Source organism: Planococcus citri, chromosome 3 (genome assembly GCF_950023065.1).
Source record: "Planococcus citri chromosome 3, ihPlaCitr1.1, whole genome shotgun sequence".
Taxonomy (NCBI): Eukaryota; Metazoa; Arthropoda; class Insecta; order Hemiptera; family Pseudococcidae; genus Planococcus; species Planococcus citri.
This window is the reverse complement of record NC_088679.1, coordinates 45,923,023-45,941,014: the sequence shown is the minus strand read 5'-3', so window position 1 is coordinate 45,941,014 and position 17,992 is coordinate 45,923,023. Positions and strand designations below refer to the sequence as shown.

The following is a 17,992-nucleotide window of genomic DNA, read 5'->3' as shown; positions in this document are numbered from 1 at the left end:
GTATATTACGAGTATGTCGGCGACGACGATAGTAAAAATCACGACATTTAGGAATCACTGATTTTTCTTTGAAATACTAGTACATGAACTAAAAACTAAGTATATTCTCTTTATTCGTTTTCCCTTCGAGATGGCTTTCTTTCAAAATGAACCGATATAACAGACTCGAGTATTTCACTATAGACTTGATATTGTGCAAAACTTCACAATGTATGGTATACTTTGATATGACTTATACACATATGTGTATCTAAACAAGAATACTCAACGTGAAAAGAAATCTTCAAAGGTCAACGATTCAAAGCTAACAATTTCCCATACGTTAACAAGGTACATAGGATTAAAATTTACACCTGCAGATTCACCCACACCCATTACGAGTATAATTAAAAACGTAAACATCTCAGTTTTCTCCAAGACAGATAGAATTCGAGCTCTGTCCACGCCTCCACACCCACAAGCTCATGGAACTGAATGTATCATGTAATCAGAGCAGTGTTACCAACTAATGCGCAAGACGAAATATCGAAATGGCACATCAATATCTTACATTTTACTCAAATCTCAGAACTAAATCTTTGGAAACAAGATAATCAAAAAACTAGTTCCAAGATTTTGAATAATTATAAATAATTATCACATCACAGGCAATCTCAGCAACTCAAATTCGTAGTAGGTACTTGTGGTAATAGTATATTTGGGTAGTTCGCAAAGAATGTCTCGGGTTTTTGAGCAAATTCAGTAGAGACCTTGAAATTCCCCTGAAATGAAGATAGGGCACTCAAAGAAGAGGTAGTTTCGTAGAAAACACGTTTTTTGCGCTCTACTCCCTACTGAACTTGTTTTGGAAAAAATGGTCTACTTCCGAAAGAAATACAAAAGATAGTATTTTGAGTTTCCTGAAAATTTTCTTTAATTTTGATCATACATATTATAAAATACCTACCATCTTTTGAAACCTGCACTCTCGACTCGAAATGAAGATCTCTCTCTCTCTCTACTAAGTACATATTTGATCAAAATCCTTCGTTTTTTTTCTCGCAATCCAGTACCTATGCAAATATACAGTGGGTGGCCGAAAAATCGTGCCCCCCCCCCGCTCAACATTCAAGTTACGAAAGGTTAGGTTCCGAGTTCTGAATACAGAAGCAAAGAAACGGATTAGGTACATAAGTTGAAGCAAATTCAACCTTGTGTCACAAATGACAAAATCCAAGCTTTGGATCAATAGAAGAAATTCACCCTTACAACAGTGGCGTATGAAAGAAGGGAGAGGGAGGAAGCCATGCCTCTCAAGCAAGGTGAAAATTTAATACAAGACAAAGGTACAAAAGCTTTCAATTTTTTTGAAAAATTTCGCTCGAGCATAAAATTCCTCATTCATTTTTAGGAAATACCCAATTGTATTCACGCATACATTATGAGGGATTTCTAGAAAATTACCTCTAATTTTGACTTTTTCATACCTGAAAAACCTTTTTTCCCTCTCCCTTAGGAAAAATCCTGGCTACGTCACTACCTCCATAAATAAAGGGTATCTAACGTTTTAATCAAAAAAAAAAAAAAAATCCACACACTGCAAGTCAAATGCAGATAAGATTACGATAAAAGGAAACATCGAAGATCCCTCTCCTCTCTTTTTGATTTCTCAACAAAAATCAAAATAGAGCTGAAAATCACGACAGAACATTGAAAACTAACGAAATTACTTCACTACATTCATCATTTTTTTTCCTTCTACTTTTAGTTCCAATGTTGATATTAGGGTCTTTTTTGTATATGTGATAACAAACAACCAAAACCCCATGAAAGAGTAATCCAGAATTGCCAAAAAATGTATTGCATATTCGCCGTTATAATACCCATTTTCCACCAATCTTACCGGAATGAAAAATTTCTGGAAAAATGATGATAAAATAGATATATGTAGTTGCAAATGAAGGAAAAGAGAGGGTGCAAAAACTATCAGAACATTTTTTTTCCAGTGCAGGTGCACAGTGGTGAGTCATCTTTGACTTTTTTCAGGAAATTTGAAGGGCGATACAATAAAAAGTTGTAAGAGGACGTCAAAAGACTGCGGGAAAAATTTTGGACCTCAGGCTTGAACCATCACTTTTCTACCAAGGTTTCAAATTTTAAAATTGACACTGAAAATTAAAAAAAAGGGGGTTTTGAAAAAAAAATGTTGGGTGATACCTAATTGATTCGAAAAATGTAAATTTTAATATTAAAAAATGTGATGATTCAAGCCAAGGATTCACAAATTTTTTCTACAGTCTTTTGAGGTTCTCAATCGCCAATAAACTACTTAATATGCTCTTGTTCTGATTTTTAATACCTCACTCAAGATGAGTAGAACAACTCTCACGACAGAATTTCGATAAGTAGAAGCATTTTTCAAAGAATGAGAATAAAATGAAATAAGAATGCGATGAATTTTTTGATGGAAGGAGATAATCAAAATTTACAACTCGCCAGCACTATTAGTTTCAAAGCAACTGTTATTCAGATGGGAAAAATCAAGAAATTATTGGGAAAATTTCATACGACGATATTCATTAAATTTATGTATTGATCTCTTGATAGTCCGAAAAACTTAAACAAGAGAATCTTTTTGAAAAACATGACCTTGGATCTTTCAGTATGAACTAATTACTGATATGTATCTACAGGTTTTGAAAATAGGCTAACCACGACACACGAAGCTCTAAATACGAATGTCAAGGAGTTTTGTCATGAGCTATGATCAACTCATCCTTCTCGATAGTGGATATATGTATTTCCGTACAGGTGTATCGTTTATTCAATACACAACGTAGATATATCCGTACTGAATAATGGTTATGAAAAATTCACTCGATACAATAAACTTATGAGTAGGTATATAAATTTTATTACTCCTCGTGAAATTCTATATAAAAGCTGCCAGGGCAATACTTTCATCAGATTTTTCTTCAGCCACACTGAAATGTTATTATAGTCTTTGAGCATTTATTCGACAGATGATTGTTGAAAGGCACATGCGTACGGGGAATTTCTGCGCCAGGAGCAAATATTACTCGAATTAAAAATTCAATATACCAATCATTAAAATTGAAACTGTGACCAAGTTATACTGCGGCAAAAATATAAAAACAATATACGTATGAATATGGAAACAACAGCGAATTAATTTTCTGGGCATGAAAATTATTTATCTAATCTCATAAACTTGCTATCGGAGCAATTGAAGTCATTATACTCGTATATAGGTTTGAAACTGTGGTAGAAAATCAATGCATCAATTTCGAGCTGTAAAAAAATAATGAGCTGAACATTCAAACTTCGCCAAAAAATAATAATCAAGTCCACGTTGCCAGTACGCATAAAATGCAATCTTGAAAAATTGTTTATCTTAGATCTTGAAGGCAGAAACCGAGCTGCTGTAGAAATTCACCCATATCAACCTAACCCAATAATTTATTAATCTACACCCAACCCACTGAACTATGAGCTTTCTAACAAGCATCAGGTTAACGCGATAGCATTTATAGTTCGAGAGAAAAAAAGTAGGTGGCAGCCTTTGCTCGACATCTTTCGTAGCAGGAGGATGCCTTTAACCACGATAACTGAGAACAGCGTAGGTTGAAAACTAAACGTTTTCTGGAGTAAAAATAAAAATCGAATACCGATGATGACGACAGATTCATCAATCGTGCTTGTGGCTGACTCCATTTCCCGTATAAATAAGAGCCTATACATACATTGAAATAATTACTTTGCATTCAACAAGTCTATACACACTACAGTTCGACTTGTACCTACACTTGCATATATCTCGTACGTGTAACTTTAAGTGACACATTTTAACTTTTCAATGTGTGCTAAATTACCTTTCCTTTTTTCCTCATTAGATAATTTCGAATAAAAACATCCTCTGCATAGATTTTCTGTGGGCATTGTAATATTTTTTAAACACTATACGGCGAATCAAAAATTCATAAAAGTAAAAATGTAATTTAAAAAATTTGATCGAATGGGCAGAGACATCTTATACAAAACATTTTTGCAACAGAAATGAGGTGCATAAGTAGGCATGCCTACAATTTTTGCACAACTTCATTTTTAAAGAGGCCAAATTGATTTTTTTTCCTGTTTGGATCAGTCAAGCTACTCGTATTTAAATTTAAAAATTTTCGCCAAATTTTGGAAAGATGCAATTAATTGATTTTAGATTGTGGCTATTACACGTTAGTATACTGTCCTTCAATTTCAAGTTCACGCCTTCCACAGCAGTCGTTGTCCTTCAAGTGAACCAAAATTTTATACAGAAATGAAAAATTTGGAAAATGGTATTGAAGAATAAAAAAAGTATCAAGAGTTTACATGATTTTTTTTTTAAATATTAATTTCATAAGAAAATATTACGAGTACATAATACCGAAAAGTTCCCAAATTCATGTTGAAAGGATAGGTACTACGAGAGGTGACAACTCAAGAAGGTCAACAGATGAAACATATTTACATAGAAAGTTAAAGTTCAATAAAGAACCCCGAAAAATGAAGTGCCTATTTAATTTTTAAATGACGCTAAGAGAGAATGGAGGAATCTAACACGGACTAAAATAAATAACGCCAGCGTTAATTCAAATTTTAAGCTTAGGTACATAACATGTTTTTCCTGTCGATTTTGTCTTTTTTCGGCTATTAATGAGGTTCCTCTAAGATGTCGTTTTCAAAAACCAAATACATTTCTAAAACGTAGAGACTTTGAGCTTTTCAGAGGCGTATCACTCGGATATTGTTGCCTTTTCCACCGAATTTGAATAGAATCACGGAAAATTGCTTACATTTTGTGCGTCTTGAGGGAGGAAGTAGGTACTGGTTCCTACTTCTGATAGTTAAGTAATTTGTATAATTTTATGCGCCTACATTTACTGTTTCAAAAACATAAACCTAAGTAATTTAAAATCCCATCATCGAGGAGCGTGAAACAATTGAGAATGACATGAAAATCCAATACTTCAATTTATACTTCGAAGTACAAATATAATGATCAATGCTCGTATTGGACAAACTTTTTTCCTCGTTCAAATATTCCTCGATAAGATGCATAAGTTGATTCGTCGACATCACCGCGAAATGCATCAGCACAAAACGCGAAACCGGCGAGAAAACGTTTCGCCAACGAAGTGTTGGTGACCACTGCCCTATAAAATAACTGGGTCATTGTTCTAACTACTGACAAATTTACAAATATTAAGTAACTTAAGGAAAAAGTGCAAAGACTTTTTTTTAACAAATTAAATTCTTTCATCAAGAATAATACATTTCATTAAAGCTTCATTTTAAATCAAAATTGGGCGTGTCAGAAATTACTTTCAAACTTACGAGTAGGTATAATTTTTGTCTTCATTCTAAAGACGTTATTATTCCTAACATCGCGAGCTCCAGTTCAATTGCATTTTCGTGACTTTTTTTACTCTGTTTTCTCTTTAATTGGCTCATTTTATCGAATAAATTCAGCCGGTCTCGTGAAACAAAACGTAGTCCAAGTGAAGTAAAAGTACTGATGTGTTACCCAAGTCTGTTGATAAGTTGGAGTTTGAAACTGAACTTGACACGTTAAAGATAGACACGCCAAATACACAACAAATGATCGACAACATAACTTCTTTGGAATTTTTGAATTCGGATCAAAGTGTTAGGGATCATTGGTACACAAATTATTCCATGGACTCTAATAAGACCTCATGGAAAGAAAATCTGTTCCCATAAATTAGCACCTTTGTAACTCTTTGTATAATTTCATTTTTTTTTCAGTAGAGCATGAAAATCTACTGGACATCTCTCAACAAAATTCAGCCAGCTATCTGGTTACTTTCGACACAGATGGAAAATATTTTTTGGCCCTTTTCCAAAAAAAAAAAAACAAAAAAAAACTCAAAATCCTAAAATGTGCAATTAAGCAGCTACAACTTCGAGAATCTTTTTTCAACGCATTTTAAAGACCACATTCGGCATATTATGTAAGAAAAAGTGTACTTTTTTGGCCCCAAATTTTTTCAAAAAAAAAAAAAAAAAAATGTTTTAGAGCCCTGAAATGCACGATTGGACAGCTACAACTTGGAAAACGTTCATTCTGACTATATTTCATCTATCAAAGCATTCTGAGCGTCATTCTGACATGAGTGAGGACAAGGGTTTTGGGACCAAAATTTCAAAAAAATGTGCTAATACAATAAGTCGATAAGTGCGATGAGCACCTACATTTTTAGGAATATTCTATTCAGGTCATATTCTCACAACCATCGTAGATATTCAACGACCACTCTTGCCATGATCGAGAAAAAATTTATTTTTTAACATTTTAGAACGTCTTTTTAAAAATCTGGACCCCCCCCCCAAGCATAATAAAAAATGATTCTATAATAAAACCCAAAAATGGTGTTCACTTTTGTGAAATTATCGCAAGAAAAATTTCATCGATTGGAAGCTGAATAATTTCGCAATGTAGATAAATTTTGGGCAATATCGATTAAACGAAAAAGTTTCTCAAACATCTGCGACAGTAATGGTGCGATTGTTAAACTATGTCCAACGCGTTATCGTATTATACTAGAATCAAGCTCCTAAACGATTTGGAAACCTAATCATTTCTGCACTTGGTTTTCCAATTATTACTTTTTGCTTAGAACAATCTATTTTAAGAACAAGTAAACCGCGTTAAAATTGTCGCAACATTCGCTCCAACTTTACAACATGCTGCTTTTCCATATGACGCAACACCTCTCCGCTGCTGGACACAAATAACGTGATATAATTTTCGAAAATCTCGTCGATAAAACCTCTCGCACCATCATAATAATACTTCGCTTCATACTCGACGGTTTTTCAAAAATGGCAAAAAATTTGGCATTACAGGACCTTCCCAACTTCAATACGTTAGTCATACTTATACCTTATATGATAGAATACGCAACGAGTGCTATCGAGTAGCTACAATAATATACTCTTATATTCGAACGGACATTTACTACATTTCTTTTGATTATAGTAGGTAAAGAAAAATTTATTTGCATGCGCGTTTCAGATATGATGAAACTTTAAAAGCTTGATAGCGTATTTGAGGACTTTGGTATTTACTTTTCGTGTCAGTTCACAATGAGGCGGCTTATGTTTCGCGTTTTTTTTTTCAACCCAAGTTTCCGTGACAACGATTTTACACATTTTCTATTTGAGCACTCGATGGGATTCTCGTTTACTTCATTTATCAGCAAAAGAAAAACACATTCGCCGAGCTGAGCAGCGCGAATATGAAATACAAATACCGTATAACTTCAATGAGTGATGTAATCAAAACTATACGCTAATCGGATTTCTTGCCATGATGAAGGTTTCATATAATTTCTCATCGACTTTATGCGCCAATGATAAACGTTGTGATCGAGATTATATAAAATATGCACGAGGTAAACCTATACTAATGTTAAATTGTAATCGCACACAACTCCCATGCTTGAAACATTCGCTACAGCGAACATTTTAATTATTAGTAAAACCATCTCGTTCTTATCACAAAATCCTTTTCCAATGACCACCCCCTTTGGCTTTTTTAACGTATTTTACGGCCGACCGATACGAACGCTCGTGCTCATACTCGTGCCACGGATTCGACTGCGAGTTGTTTTATAATACCCCTTTCCTCATTGCGTTCCCTGTACGCCTTATTCGTTCGCGTGTTTCCAGTAATTATTGTTATTTTTCGTTATTTTTTTCCTTCCTTGTAAACTGCTAAACGACCGACAATTTCCTTATTTTTTATGACAAAATAAGATAAAATAACTTGTAAAACGTACGTCTATGGTAAAGAATTTCCCAGCGAATATATTAATTAGCTGCGTATAAGATTAACGCTAAGGTAGGTATAGGTACCTATATAAATATGATTTTATATACGGCAATATTCGCATCGCATTCCCTTCCCTAAATATGTACATCTTTTCACTATATACCTACAATCGCGTAATGCGGTCATTACCAAGCACATGGCATGGCATGAGCCACGACAATGCCAACAAAGTCAAAGGGAGAAAAACGCATAGGGTGGGAATACGTAGTGGGTCTATAGCCGTGTTCATTGTAACGTTTCTTTTTTTTTTTCGTGGCGAAATTACTTTCGTAAAAGATAATTACTATTATCACGTCATTAATAACAATCGAAACAAATAGACTACGCTTTGCATGATTTTTTTCGACTTTCTTTAACTCACGATTTACTTGTTCACAGGGATCTGCCTCAGTGTGGTCAAAAAATATGGCAAGGATATTTTGGAAGAACTTTTGACGTGTATACCAAACTATGGAAATATCAACAACAACACAGGTAAAGTAATATTCGAATAAATTAATTATTCGCCGACATCGCGTAGTTTTTAATTTAAGCCTCAGTTCGTACAATCCAATTAATTATTAATTAAATAATTAATTTAGTTGTGACTCGGCCCGATGACGATGATGGCTCATCTAAAGAAAACACCCCTATTGTTTCATCGCTCTTCGATGGTTCTCAGCTTTTTATTCATTTTCATAGTTTTCCATCGCGACCACGACGACGACTGGCGTGACGTATAACAAAAATATTGTCAAATTTATTCGTAGATACTCGTAGCAATGCCGAGTGACTAATTATTATGGTGTATGACATCTCTATAGACTCACTAATTTGCTTTCACAACTTCGATAAAATACCTACGCGTGTATTTCATTTTTCATTCAAACACTCAATTAGCTACGATGAAATTAATAGGTGTTCAAAAAATAACGGCGTCAGTTGGTCTAGTAAAGTTTGCTCTCGTTTGGGTTGAATTGGAGAGTGATTGTGAGTATAGGTATTTGAGTCCACTAACCCATATTATTTTTTCCCCTTTTGGTATGCTGTTTACATTTGTACCTACATTTGATGAAAGAAGCTGATGAATCCCCAACCCTAACTTTAAAGTGTATACGATATTCAAATTTTTGGAAAGAGTATATTGAAAAAACTCTCCAAAAACAAATGTTTAGGAATAATGTACGTAGATTTCAGAGGCAGTGGAGCGAGAATAAACAAGATATAGGCCACTTTAAATCCATGAGGATTGAGGAGACACCTCGATTTCTCCCACTCAGCTGTAAAGTACCCAAATTCCATATAGGTAAATCCGTGGAATTCTCTCCAGTGTTGTGTCCAATTAATTTAAAATGTTGTGACCTTTTCAAAGTTTTAGTTGAACTAAATAAGCAGTTGTAGGTAAGAAATAAAATTTGGACTTTTTAGGAGATTCTTGATCCTCCTCCTCCACAACTCCTTTTAGCCCAAAATGTATTGGAATGAAACCAAAAACACATATACGAGTATTTTACGTTTTTAAAGTATACAAACAAACATTTTTTAAATGAACCAATTTAGCTATTATTGGAAAGGCTGAAATTCGAATTCTCAGAGTAATGCCCATTCTATACACAAACACATTAAGATGAATTAAAAAAAAAAAAAACAAACAAATTATCCTGAATTTTGACGAAAATTGCTGGGGATGTTCACTTTGAGTTGGAAGTCTACCCAGAAAAATTTTGAGCCCCCTCCCCCAGCTGTTTAGATAGAGGGCTGTACTAGGGATCCTTAAAGTACAGTAATTATCGAAAAGATCGTGGTTTTTTGCCATTTCTGAGTAGTATTAACCTGTGCAATCCCTCGGTCACGCCTCCTCAAACGTTCCGATTTGAGTTCCTGAACGTTGAATTAAAAATTCAATACTACTTTCAGCCTTTTACCAAACGAAAATTACAATTTTTCATAAACAGGGTGTCCACTCATTTATGGAAATGATTTTCCCTAACTTTTCCAGGATTTCCACACCAATTTCTCCAGTTTTCCAGACGCTTCAAAAATAAATTACTTACTTAAATTCATTTTTAAAGCACTTTTCCAACATTAAAAATTATTTTTTTTATAAAACACCAACGCTGAATTAGTGTTCAGCGGGTCAAAATACCCCCATTACCACACTTTTCGCGATCGTTTCAATCAAGTTTTCAAAATTTATAATTATTTTCCCAATCATTTATCAGCGGATGTAAAAAAAATTAAAGAAAAACAAGCAAATTCGGACAGTGGGCGTATTTCAACTTGGCTGAACACAAACCCAACGTTGTTTTTTCATAAAAGGGATTTTTTCAAGCGCTTGGTAGACGGCTAAAAGTGGTATTGAAATTTGAATTCAATGGGTCACCGAGGTTCAGAAATTCAAATCGCAACTTTTGAGTCGATTTTTAGACTTTCATGTCAAGATTTACTCCTACTGAAAAATTAGTATAGGTACCAGATTTATGCTAATTTCGCCATTTTCAAAAATTTACCGAAAATCGAAAAACATAGTTTTGCAACTCAAAATTAAATTCTAAGGTGTGGGTGACATGCTCTTTTAATGAGAAAATTTCAGTTGATTGATGTTGACGGGTCGTTGAGATTCCTTCGTCAGTTTCAGACGTACGTATTAAGCGTTCCTTTGATCAGAAGCTTATTTTAAAATTTTACACGTTATTTTTTCAACGTTATTATACTCTTGTAACTTAATTGATACAAAATTTAGCATTACATGAACTTATCATCAATTCAAACTGCCTCACTCTCCTTTCGCTGAACTTTTCGAAAAGAATAAAAAATAATCCTGACATTTCAAATCGATGTTTTTCGCTATTGATACCTATGTGTGTATTTCAGGTTGAAAAATTAATCGCTTTATTGCTTATAATCCCTTTCATTTTGAATTCCCACGAAAGATTTTTCTTGTTCGTACGCCTACTTGGAAACACCTTCGCATTATTTGTCAAAAGGAAATTAACTAGATTACGAGAAAATGCGCGCAAACAGGAAAAAAAATTCAAACAAGTTAAAAACAATGTTTACTCAGCGAAAAAGAAGCCAACGTATAAAATCAACAGATCTTGTTATTATAAAGCAAACGAAAAATTCGTAATTAGTAGATTTTACGTTTGATGTATATTTGTGTACATAGGTATATCCTAATCCATCGTGGTTACGAAAGCGAGTTTTGGGGTGTATTTTTAGCTTCCTACGCGTAGGAGAGCGTTTTCCATTGCCATTGGAGAGTAGAAGAGAAGAGATATTGCGGATATATTTTGTGTTTACAAAATATATTACTCGTAAAATATTCCAGATATATGACTTTTCCATTTCATTTCTTCGTTGTTTACAAAATTAAATAATTTTTATTTTGCGAGTATTTAAGAGCAAACTGAATCTCAGTCTGGGAAAATTCCTTTGATAGTTCGAAATACGAAACAAAAACTTTTACGCTTCAAACTTTTCTACCTTTTAACCTTTTCTGGTAATCGAAAACTAGCATGTTTGCGAAACTAAGTTTATAGCTTCATAGTAAGAATTTCACCCTCCATTTTCATACTTGAGATCACTTGCAATCTTGAAAAAAAAATCTTAACCATCTCTAACTTTTCATTAATCAGGTACTTCTCAGATAAGTTGAAGAAACTGAAAAATTAATGAAATACAGAGTTCATTTGTACTACCCTCAGTCGTTCATCATCGTGTCGTTTGTTTTAGCCGATGTCTTTAATTAATGACAACCTTTGTTTGATTTTTCTTCCCAATTGGAAAATCATCCAGGTGTATATATTTTATTATGAAGCAGAATTTTGCAGTAGGTATCTTTGATCAAAATTGTTACGTTTTTGGAAAATCGAACGACAAAAACAATTTTTTGAAATTTGAAAGATTGTTTTCTTTTCTGTGGAAAATTATCTGAAATGGTGTGATCAATCTAGCGATTCAAATTTTAACACAAAAAAGCACTGTTCTGACTATAGATACAATCTCACTTCAGTACTAGTTTTCTTTCAATGTTGCAAAGGTCTGATCAAATTTAGGGTTGTAACTTTCAAGTAGGTACTTTCACCTAGATACTCGACTCGTCAAGTTTCAAATCAATTGGTAGAAAACAGCTCAAGATTTATGCAGCTTCTGCAATTTTGAAGATTAAGCTGTTTTATTAAAGATTTGTTTTTGCTAATTTTACCTCTAAGAATTACATTGGACTCCTACTTAAAATTTCCTGTAAAATTAATCCTTTATATTCGTAATTACGAACCGGTTGGAAGGAAACCAGTGTGACTTCTTAAAACTGATTTTATATTTTTTTTCTCAGTTTTGCATAGTTGGGTATCACATCAATTTCAATCAATCATCGTAGTATTCAAAAAATGACACCTATTTAAATTAAAAAACTTTAAAAGTGAAAGAATTACACAAAATCTTATATCCCGTAATTTTTTTTTCATCGAGACTGCAGATTTAAATAATATACATATTAAAATTTCTTTTCGATTGTTTGAAAATAACAAGAATGATGACACACATCACGCATATAGTGTAGATAAAATTACACTCTATGTTTTTTTTCACCATTATTTTCCCATTCCCTTATTTCCATTTATTTATAAAAATTTGTGTGTTTAACCGGATACTTTGAAAGTTTTTTGATTCGGCGAATGCTCCAGCAGCTCAATAATGGAAACAGGTACCTACCTATATCCGATTGTAAAAAATATAACTTTATAATTTTGGCAGGTATCTTTATCGCGAAATATAACACGAAATGAAATTCGATTAAATTGAGAACGGGGCAGGAAAGAATAATTCGAATATCAATCAATTTCAAATCCCCTACTTTTTCGCTATAATTTTCATCGAGGTAATTTATTTAAAAGAATTGATTTTATAAACGTTGTTACGCTCTCGATAGAATGTTAAGCCAATATGCGAAAAAGAATAAAAACGCCGAGCTTCATATATAACACGTATGATCTTTCCCTAAAAAAGTTATAACTATCGTATGCAAATTTTATATTCTAAAAACGGTATAAAATCTCGGTAAAATTCCCCTTTAACCTTAAAAAAAAGTATTAAAAAGTTCACTGATCTGAAAAAGTTGGTTGTTTTTCCAACTTGGAGGTAAATTAAGAAGAATATTAAATCACAACGATTTTCAACATTCCAAGTATCAAGTTGCAAAAATACAGAGATGAAAAAAAAATCGTTTAAAATTTAAATTTAATTAAAAGTTCCCTTCAGTGGGAAAACTCGTTGAAAGTTTCTACTTGAAACATTTATTTTTGGAGCAAAAAGCGAAAAAATTATTTTACTTTATTTTTATCCCTATGTGTATCGGTTTTCTGCATAATTTCGTTTCATAAATTCGCCCAAATATTAAAAGGATAACAACCAAACGTTTTAAATTAGCACTTCTTAAATACCAACCTATATAAGTACCTACCCTATGTTCATAGAATTTTGAATCATTATCAGTAGTTCTATTCTACTACCTAGCGAAAATTTTCATTGAATAGGTAGGTACATAAGTACATATATTGCAAATTGTGAGCTGAAGTCACGCATGTTTCTTTCGTTTGTCAAATCCCTGTTACTGCTATTCAGATTTTGCTTCTCTCCTAATAACGCCGACAACTCGAAGACGAAATAAAGAATAAAATGAATGAAGTATACTACCTACTACAACAATACTTAGTTTAAAACCACTCTAATCAATAAGAACAACCGCATTATGCGATAATTTTGTTCAATGAAAAAATCCTCTGTTTCATAAATATTAAAATGGGAACACATTACACGACTGCTTTTTCATTCGTTCGAGTATTAATTTTTTTTCTTCTCTGACGCAGTAATAGGATTCTGAAACGAACTACACAAAGAAAACGATAAAATTTTTCCGCATTTAAGCGGAAAATTTCTAGCTGAATAAAATAAATTAAGAGCGATCCAAATCGTAGCCTCTAATTTTAGCAATACCTATCAATACCAGTTTAGCCATGCTAACTCGTATTGAATACGAGATATAGATTGAAAAAAAAAGAAAAAAATAATAATAGCAAAGATAATCCCCTATCTTGGTAGAAATATATTTCTACAGTGTCTTATCAAAAATTCGTCATATTGAGATTTCAAATGCAACTAAACCAAAAACATAAACAAAAAAGTTTTCATGACCTGAGAATCTAATGAGTATCTGTAGCTTTAAATGTCGTTTGAATTGAAATACATATCAAGAATCGGACGGACAGTTCCAGAAGGAAAGTTATAACTATAAAATTTGTTTACTTTTAGACATGGTGTTTGCCCTTCAATCTTCAAAATTGGCAACTTCGCAACTTGAGCACCTAAAGTTTTTTAAAATGAGGTACCTACTCTGATATTAAATTTTAAATTATGTCAGCCATCTTCCCCCCTTTTTTGAAACACCCTAATTGGTTGTTTTCCAATAAAATTCCAGTAATATACTCATTACCTAGGTATCTTACCTATATAACATTTATGCTTAGGTACTAGGTAGGTACCTGCGAATAACCGGCCACAGATCACCCACGTAAGTGATAATTGCAAGGAAACGCGAAAAAGCCACCCTTAACGCACAAACAGGAATTACTTAGCATTTTCCCGATCCCAGCCGCTCCAACAAATTCATCCTACAAAAACGTTCCGCATTGGTGCAGCGTTTCTATTATAACGAACGCGTTTTGTTCCATTTTTTTCACTTCACTGTGCTTTACAGATGTAAAATCAAAGCTTTGTTGGAATTTTTTTTCGCCAAACGCTCTTCTTTCTTTTCTCTTTAGATCTAGGTATCGTCGTCGAAAAAAAAATTGCATATTTCAGACACTTCGAATTACAGCACTTTAACAGAATGTTTTCCTGGTGTACAAGGGGGCAGATATTATGTTAATAAAATTGCATACCCTGCTCGTATTTACGGCGCGGCGGCGCGACTTCGGGATAATCGAGAACGTTGGTATGGCGGGCGTGGTGCATATAGGTATTATTTCATTCAAACATCGCTACAAAGATGTTAGATGCTTTTTGACCAGATGAAGAGCTTGTACTCGTATTAATCAAATCTTCTTGAATTATGCTAAAAGGTTATAGATACAGGTAGGTATATCCAATACGATGGAAAAGGCTGAGATTTGATTTTTTCTACCGTCGGTCTCGGATTTAACTCCGCAAAGGTTGATTCTTTTAATTTTTTTTCAAGTCAAAAAGTTTTCACGTTGATAAATGTAGAAAAAATTTTACGTTTTACTTTTTGCTACCAACTTCATGTTTTCTGTTTTCAGTTTCAGTTTAATTAATTTTACTGATGTTTCAAAATTTTCGCATCATAAACATTAAAATTATTCTTAAAAAAAAAAAAAACAAAAATCAGGTGAAAATATTTCCAATTCTTTAAACAATTTTGTTCATATTAATTTATGTAAAATGGGCGTAAACTGTCTTCTGTCCTTTCCTTGAAAAAAAAAGTACGTATAAGTACTTCTATCATCCATATAAAAAATATTTTGTTTTTCCAAACATAAAAAGTAAAATAAAATATGGATTTTAATCTTAAAATTTGTATCAAGAATATTTTTGAATTTTGGTTTTATGGTTGTAGAAATTCTATAGGTAATTTTAAAGGGTTATAGAATATAGAAAGCAAGAAAACGAAACCGATACTTTACTTTAGGTAGTATTTTTATTTGATTTTATTCCCCTCCCTCCATTATATTTGAATTCCAAAACCTATAAAACCAACCAATAGATGCGTCGTACATCATTGAAGGCAAAATTTTGAATTTCCATCTCCTCACACCTCAACTATCAACCTCAGATTCGATGTATATGATCCCAAAAACCGGCATCTATATCTACCAATTGATCCGAAATGCACATGATACATATTACAAAAATATATCATAAAGATGAAAATTCAGAAAATTGGTTGAATTATAAAATGAACAAAAAACACTATACACGATGTTCAAATTCTACGATCTTGAAAACAATTCAACCAAAATAACATGTTTGGTTATGACTAGAGCTTGGATTTTTATGATTTGTCATATTTTTATTCATCGCAGAAGATCGCGCATATCCTATAGATTTTTGTGAATCATACAATTCTGAGTAAAATGAGCCCAACTTGTTAGCGCATATTATGCATATTTTGGGCATAAATGCATAAAAATGCATATTTTAGACATTTTAAGCGCATATTCGTCATATTTTGGCCGTTTTTTCCATTTTTCAGTCATATTTTTGAAATTTTGACCAAAAAATCCTTTTTTTGTAAAACTTTAATTAAAAATAAAAAAACTGGGGAAAAAATTGAAAAAACAATTTTTAAAAATTTTTTTCACCCCATTTGAGGCGATTTGTATGTTAACTTGAAATCGATTATTTAAAGTAAAATTGAAGACTTTAAATCTCTTTTTTTGAATTTCTTAATTTTTTAGCCTTCCCTAAACCTTTAAAATAAAAAATCCTTTCTATAGATACCCATATTGATATTGTACATATAAAAGTGCATATTTTGTCATAATTTGATCACAATAAATGCATATTTTATGCGCATAAAAATCCGAGCTCTATAGTTATGACACAAAAGCAAAATTTGGAATCTCTTCCCAATCATGCCTTACATTTTAGTCATTAAATTGAAAACTTAATACGTACCATGATAAAATCCTTGTAGGTACCCAATTGATAATTCTATTTGAAAGACGTTCATATTCACCGTTGAAAAATTCTGAGAAAAAAACATTGTACTACATGACAACATGACTGACTACACTTCGTACAACAGAAGTTAAATAGGTATACCCATTTTAAACCCACACACCATCTCAAATTTTATTTTTTGATAGTTAAATTATTACCAAACTCACGTGAAACTTATGGACTAGATATGTACTTTATGGGACATATTGCTGAAACCAAAACCTTCGAAACCATAAGCAATCCATGAAAAATATGCAATTTTCATCTGAAAAAAATTCAAACAAAATTAACGCAATTATAGCACAGGAATAATTAAGATATGTTTTTCCATAAAATAACGCAAAAATTAAACGACTGGCATCAAACAGAACACGTTACCTATATATGTATGTACAGTATAGGTAAATTTTTGTTAGCTGTAAAATGAAGATAAGAATACTTAATGTTATGGCTTTTATAACCACAACCTATGTACGATCTGTTTTAATGAAATTTGCAACATCGTGCAGACGTTACACTATACGCGACAACTTGTTTACACATAGGCGATTGAAAATAAGCCCTCGTATCATTATTCAAAATGAAAACACCTAAGAACGGCAAAGTTACATTTCGACTACTTAAATGAAAATAATTTCAGCGAAAAAAATTTATATAAATTCGAGAATAGGAGAATGAGAAGTGTGTACAGGCGATTATTGAACCACACCTTCTATATAGCCAAGTTGCATCGTGAATTTTGTATTTTGTAAATAATTCCGCCTCCATTTTAGTTTTTCAATAATGGAATAAGAAGTAGCAAACTTATCCGGCGAGTAAGGCATTACTATCAGTAGCAAAATGGAAATAACCCTTTTTCGTTTTCCGTCAAATTCATAAAACTTTTACACGAGTTTCCTAAACAGTCCGATGCGATGTATCCTAACAAATTTTTTATTTCGCCCTGGTCAATCAAGAGTACTCGGTTACAAAAGGCGAAACAGTATTCCGCAAAACTTTTTAATAAATCCTTCCGTATATTTTATGCAAATTGCACGGTAATACAGGCCAAGTACAGGCAAAACAATCCTAAACGAACGGAAATGAACCTCGTTTTATTATTCAGAAGCTCATGGTGTAGCGGATGCGAAAACAATACATACTCGATCAGTTTTTGAGAGTTGGAACATGTGCCGAAGTCGCCGTACGCATGTGCCGTATGGATTTACCTCTATTTTTCAGACCCAATTATTTTTGCCAGCTGAAAAATAACGTTAAAAAAATTACTTCGAATTAATGTTACTGGCGCGTTCTGAAATGAAATTTAAATTACATAGCACGCGTGTTATCCTTTATATTCTCTCGCCTTATTCCTCTCCGTTTACCTTCGTCTATGCATCG

At 32.9% G+C, this 17,992-nt stretch overlaps 2 protein-coding genes across 6 annotated transcripts in view; one reads left to right on the top strand and one right to left on the bottom strand.

The window, feature by feature from the left end:
- The window catches only part of Ets65A (DNA-binding protein D-ETS-3), a 137,851-nt gene that overhangs the window by 105,133 nt on the left and 14,726 nt on the right, over nt 1-17,992 (bottom strand). Inside the window, exons 3-5 of one of the 5 annotated variants that reach the window (XM_065358185.1) lie at nt 17,755-17,852; nt 16,780-16,877; nt 16,568-16,640 (exon numbers count right to left, since the gene is read on the bottom strand). In XM_065358185.1, the coding sequence (XP_065214257.1) occupies nt 16,568-16,622 (55 nt within the window). In that variant the 5' untranslated portion in view covers nt 16,623-16,640; nt 16,780-16,877; nt 17,755-17,852. Of the gene's footprint in view, nt 1-16,567; nt 16,759-16,779; nt 16,878-17,754; nt 17,853-17,992 lie in introns of those variants that run through there. The other 4 variants (XM_065358182.1, XM_065358183.1, XM_065358186.1 and 1 more) reach the window with 4 other exon arrangements.
- LOC135841293 (protein SCAI) overlaps nt 1-17,992 on the top strand; it is a 32,314-nt gene that overhangs the window by 1,477 nt on the left and 12,845 nt on the right. The window contains exon 2 of the mRNA XM_065358179.1: nt 8,270-8,365. Coding sequence (XP_065214251.1) covers nt 8,270-8,365 — 96 coding nt within the window. The remainder of the gene's footprint in view (nt 1-8,269; nt 8,366-17,992) is intronic.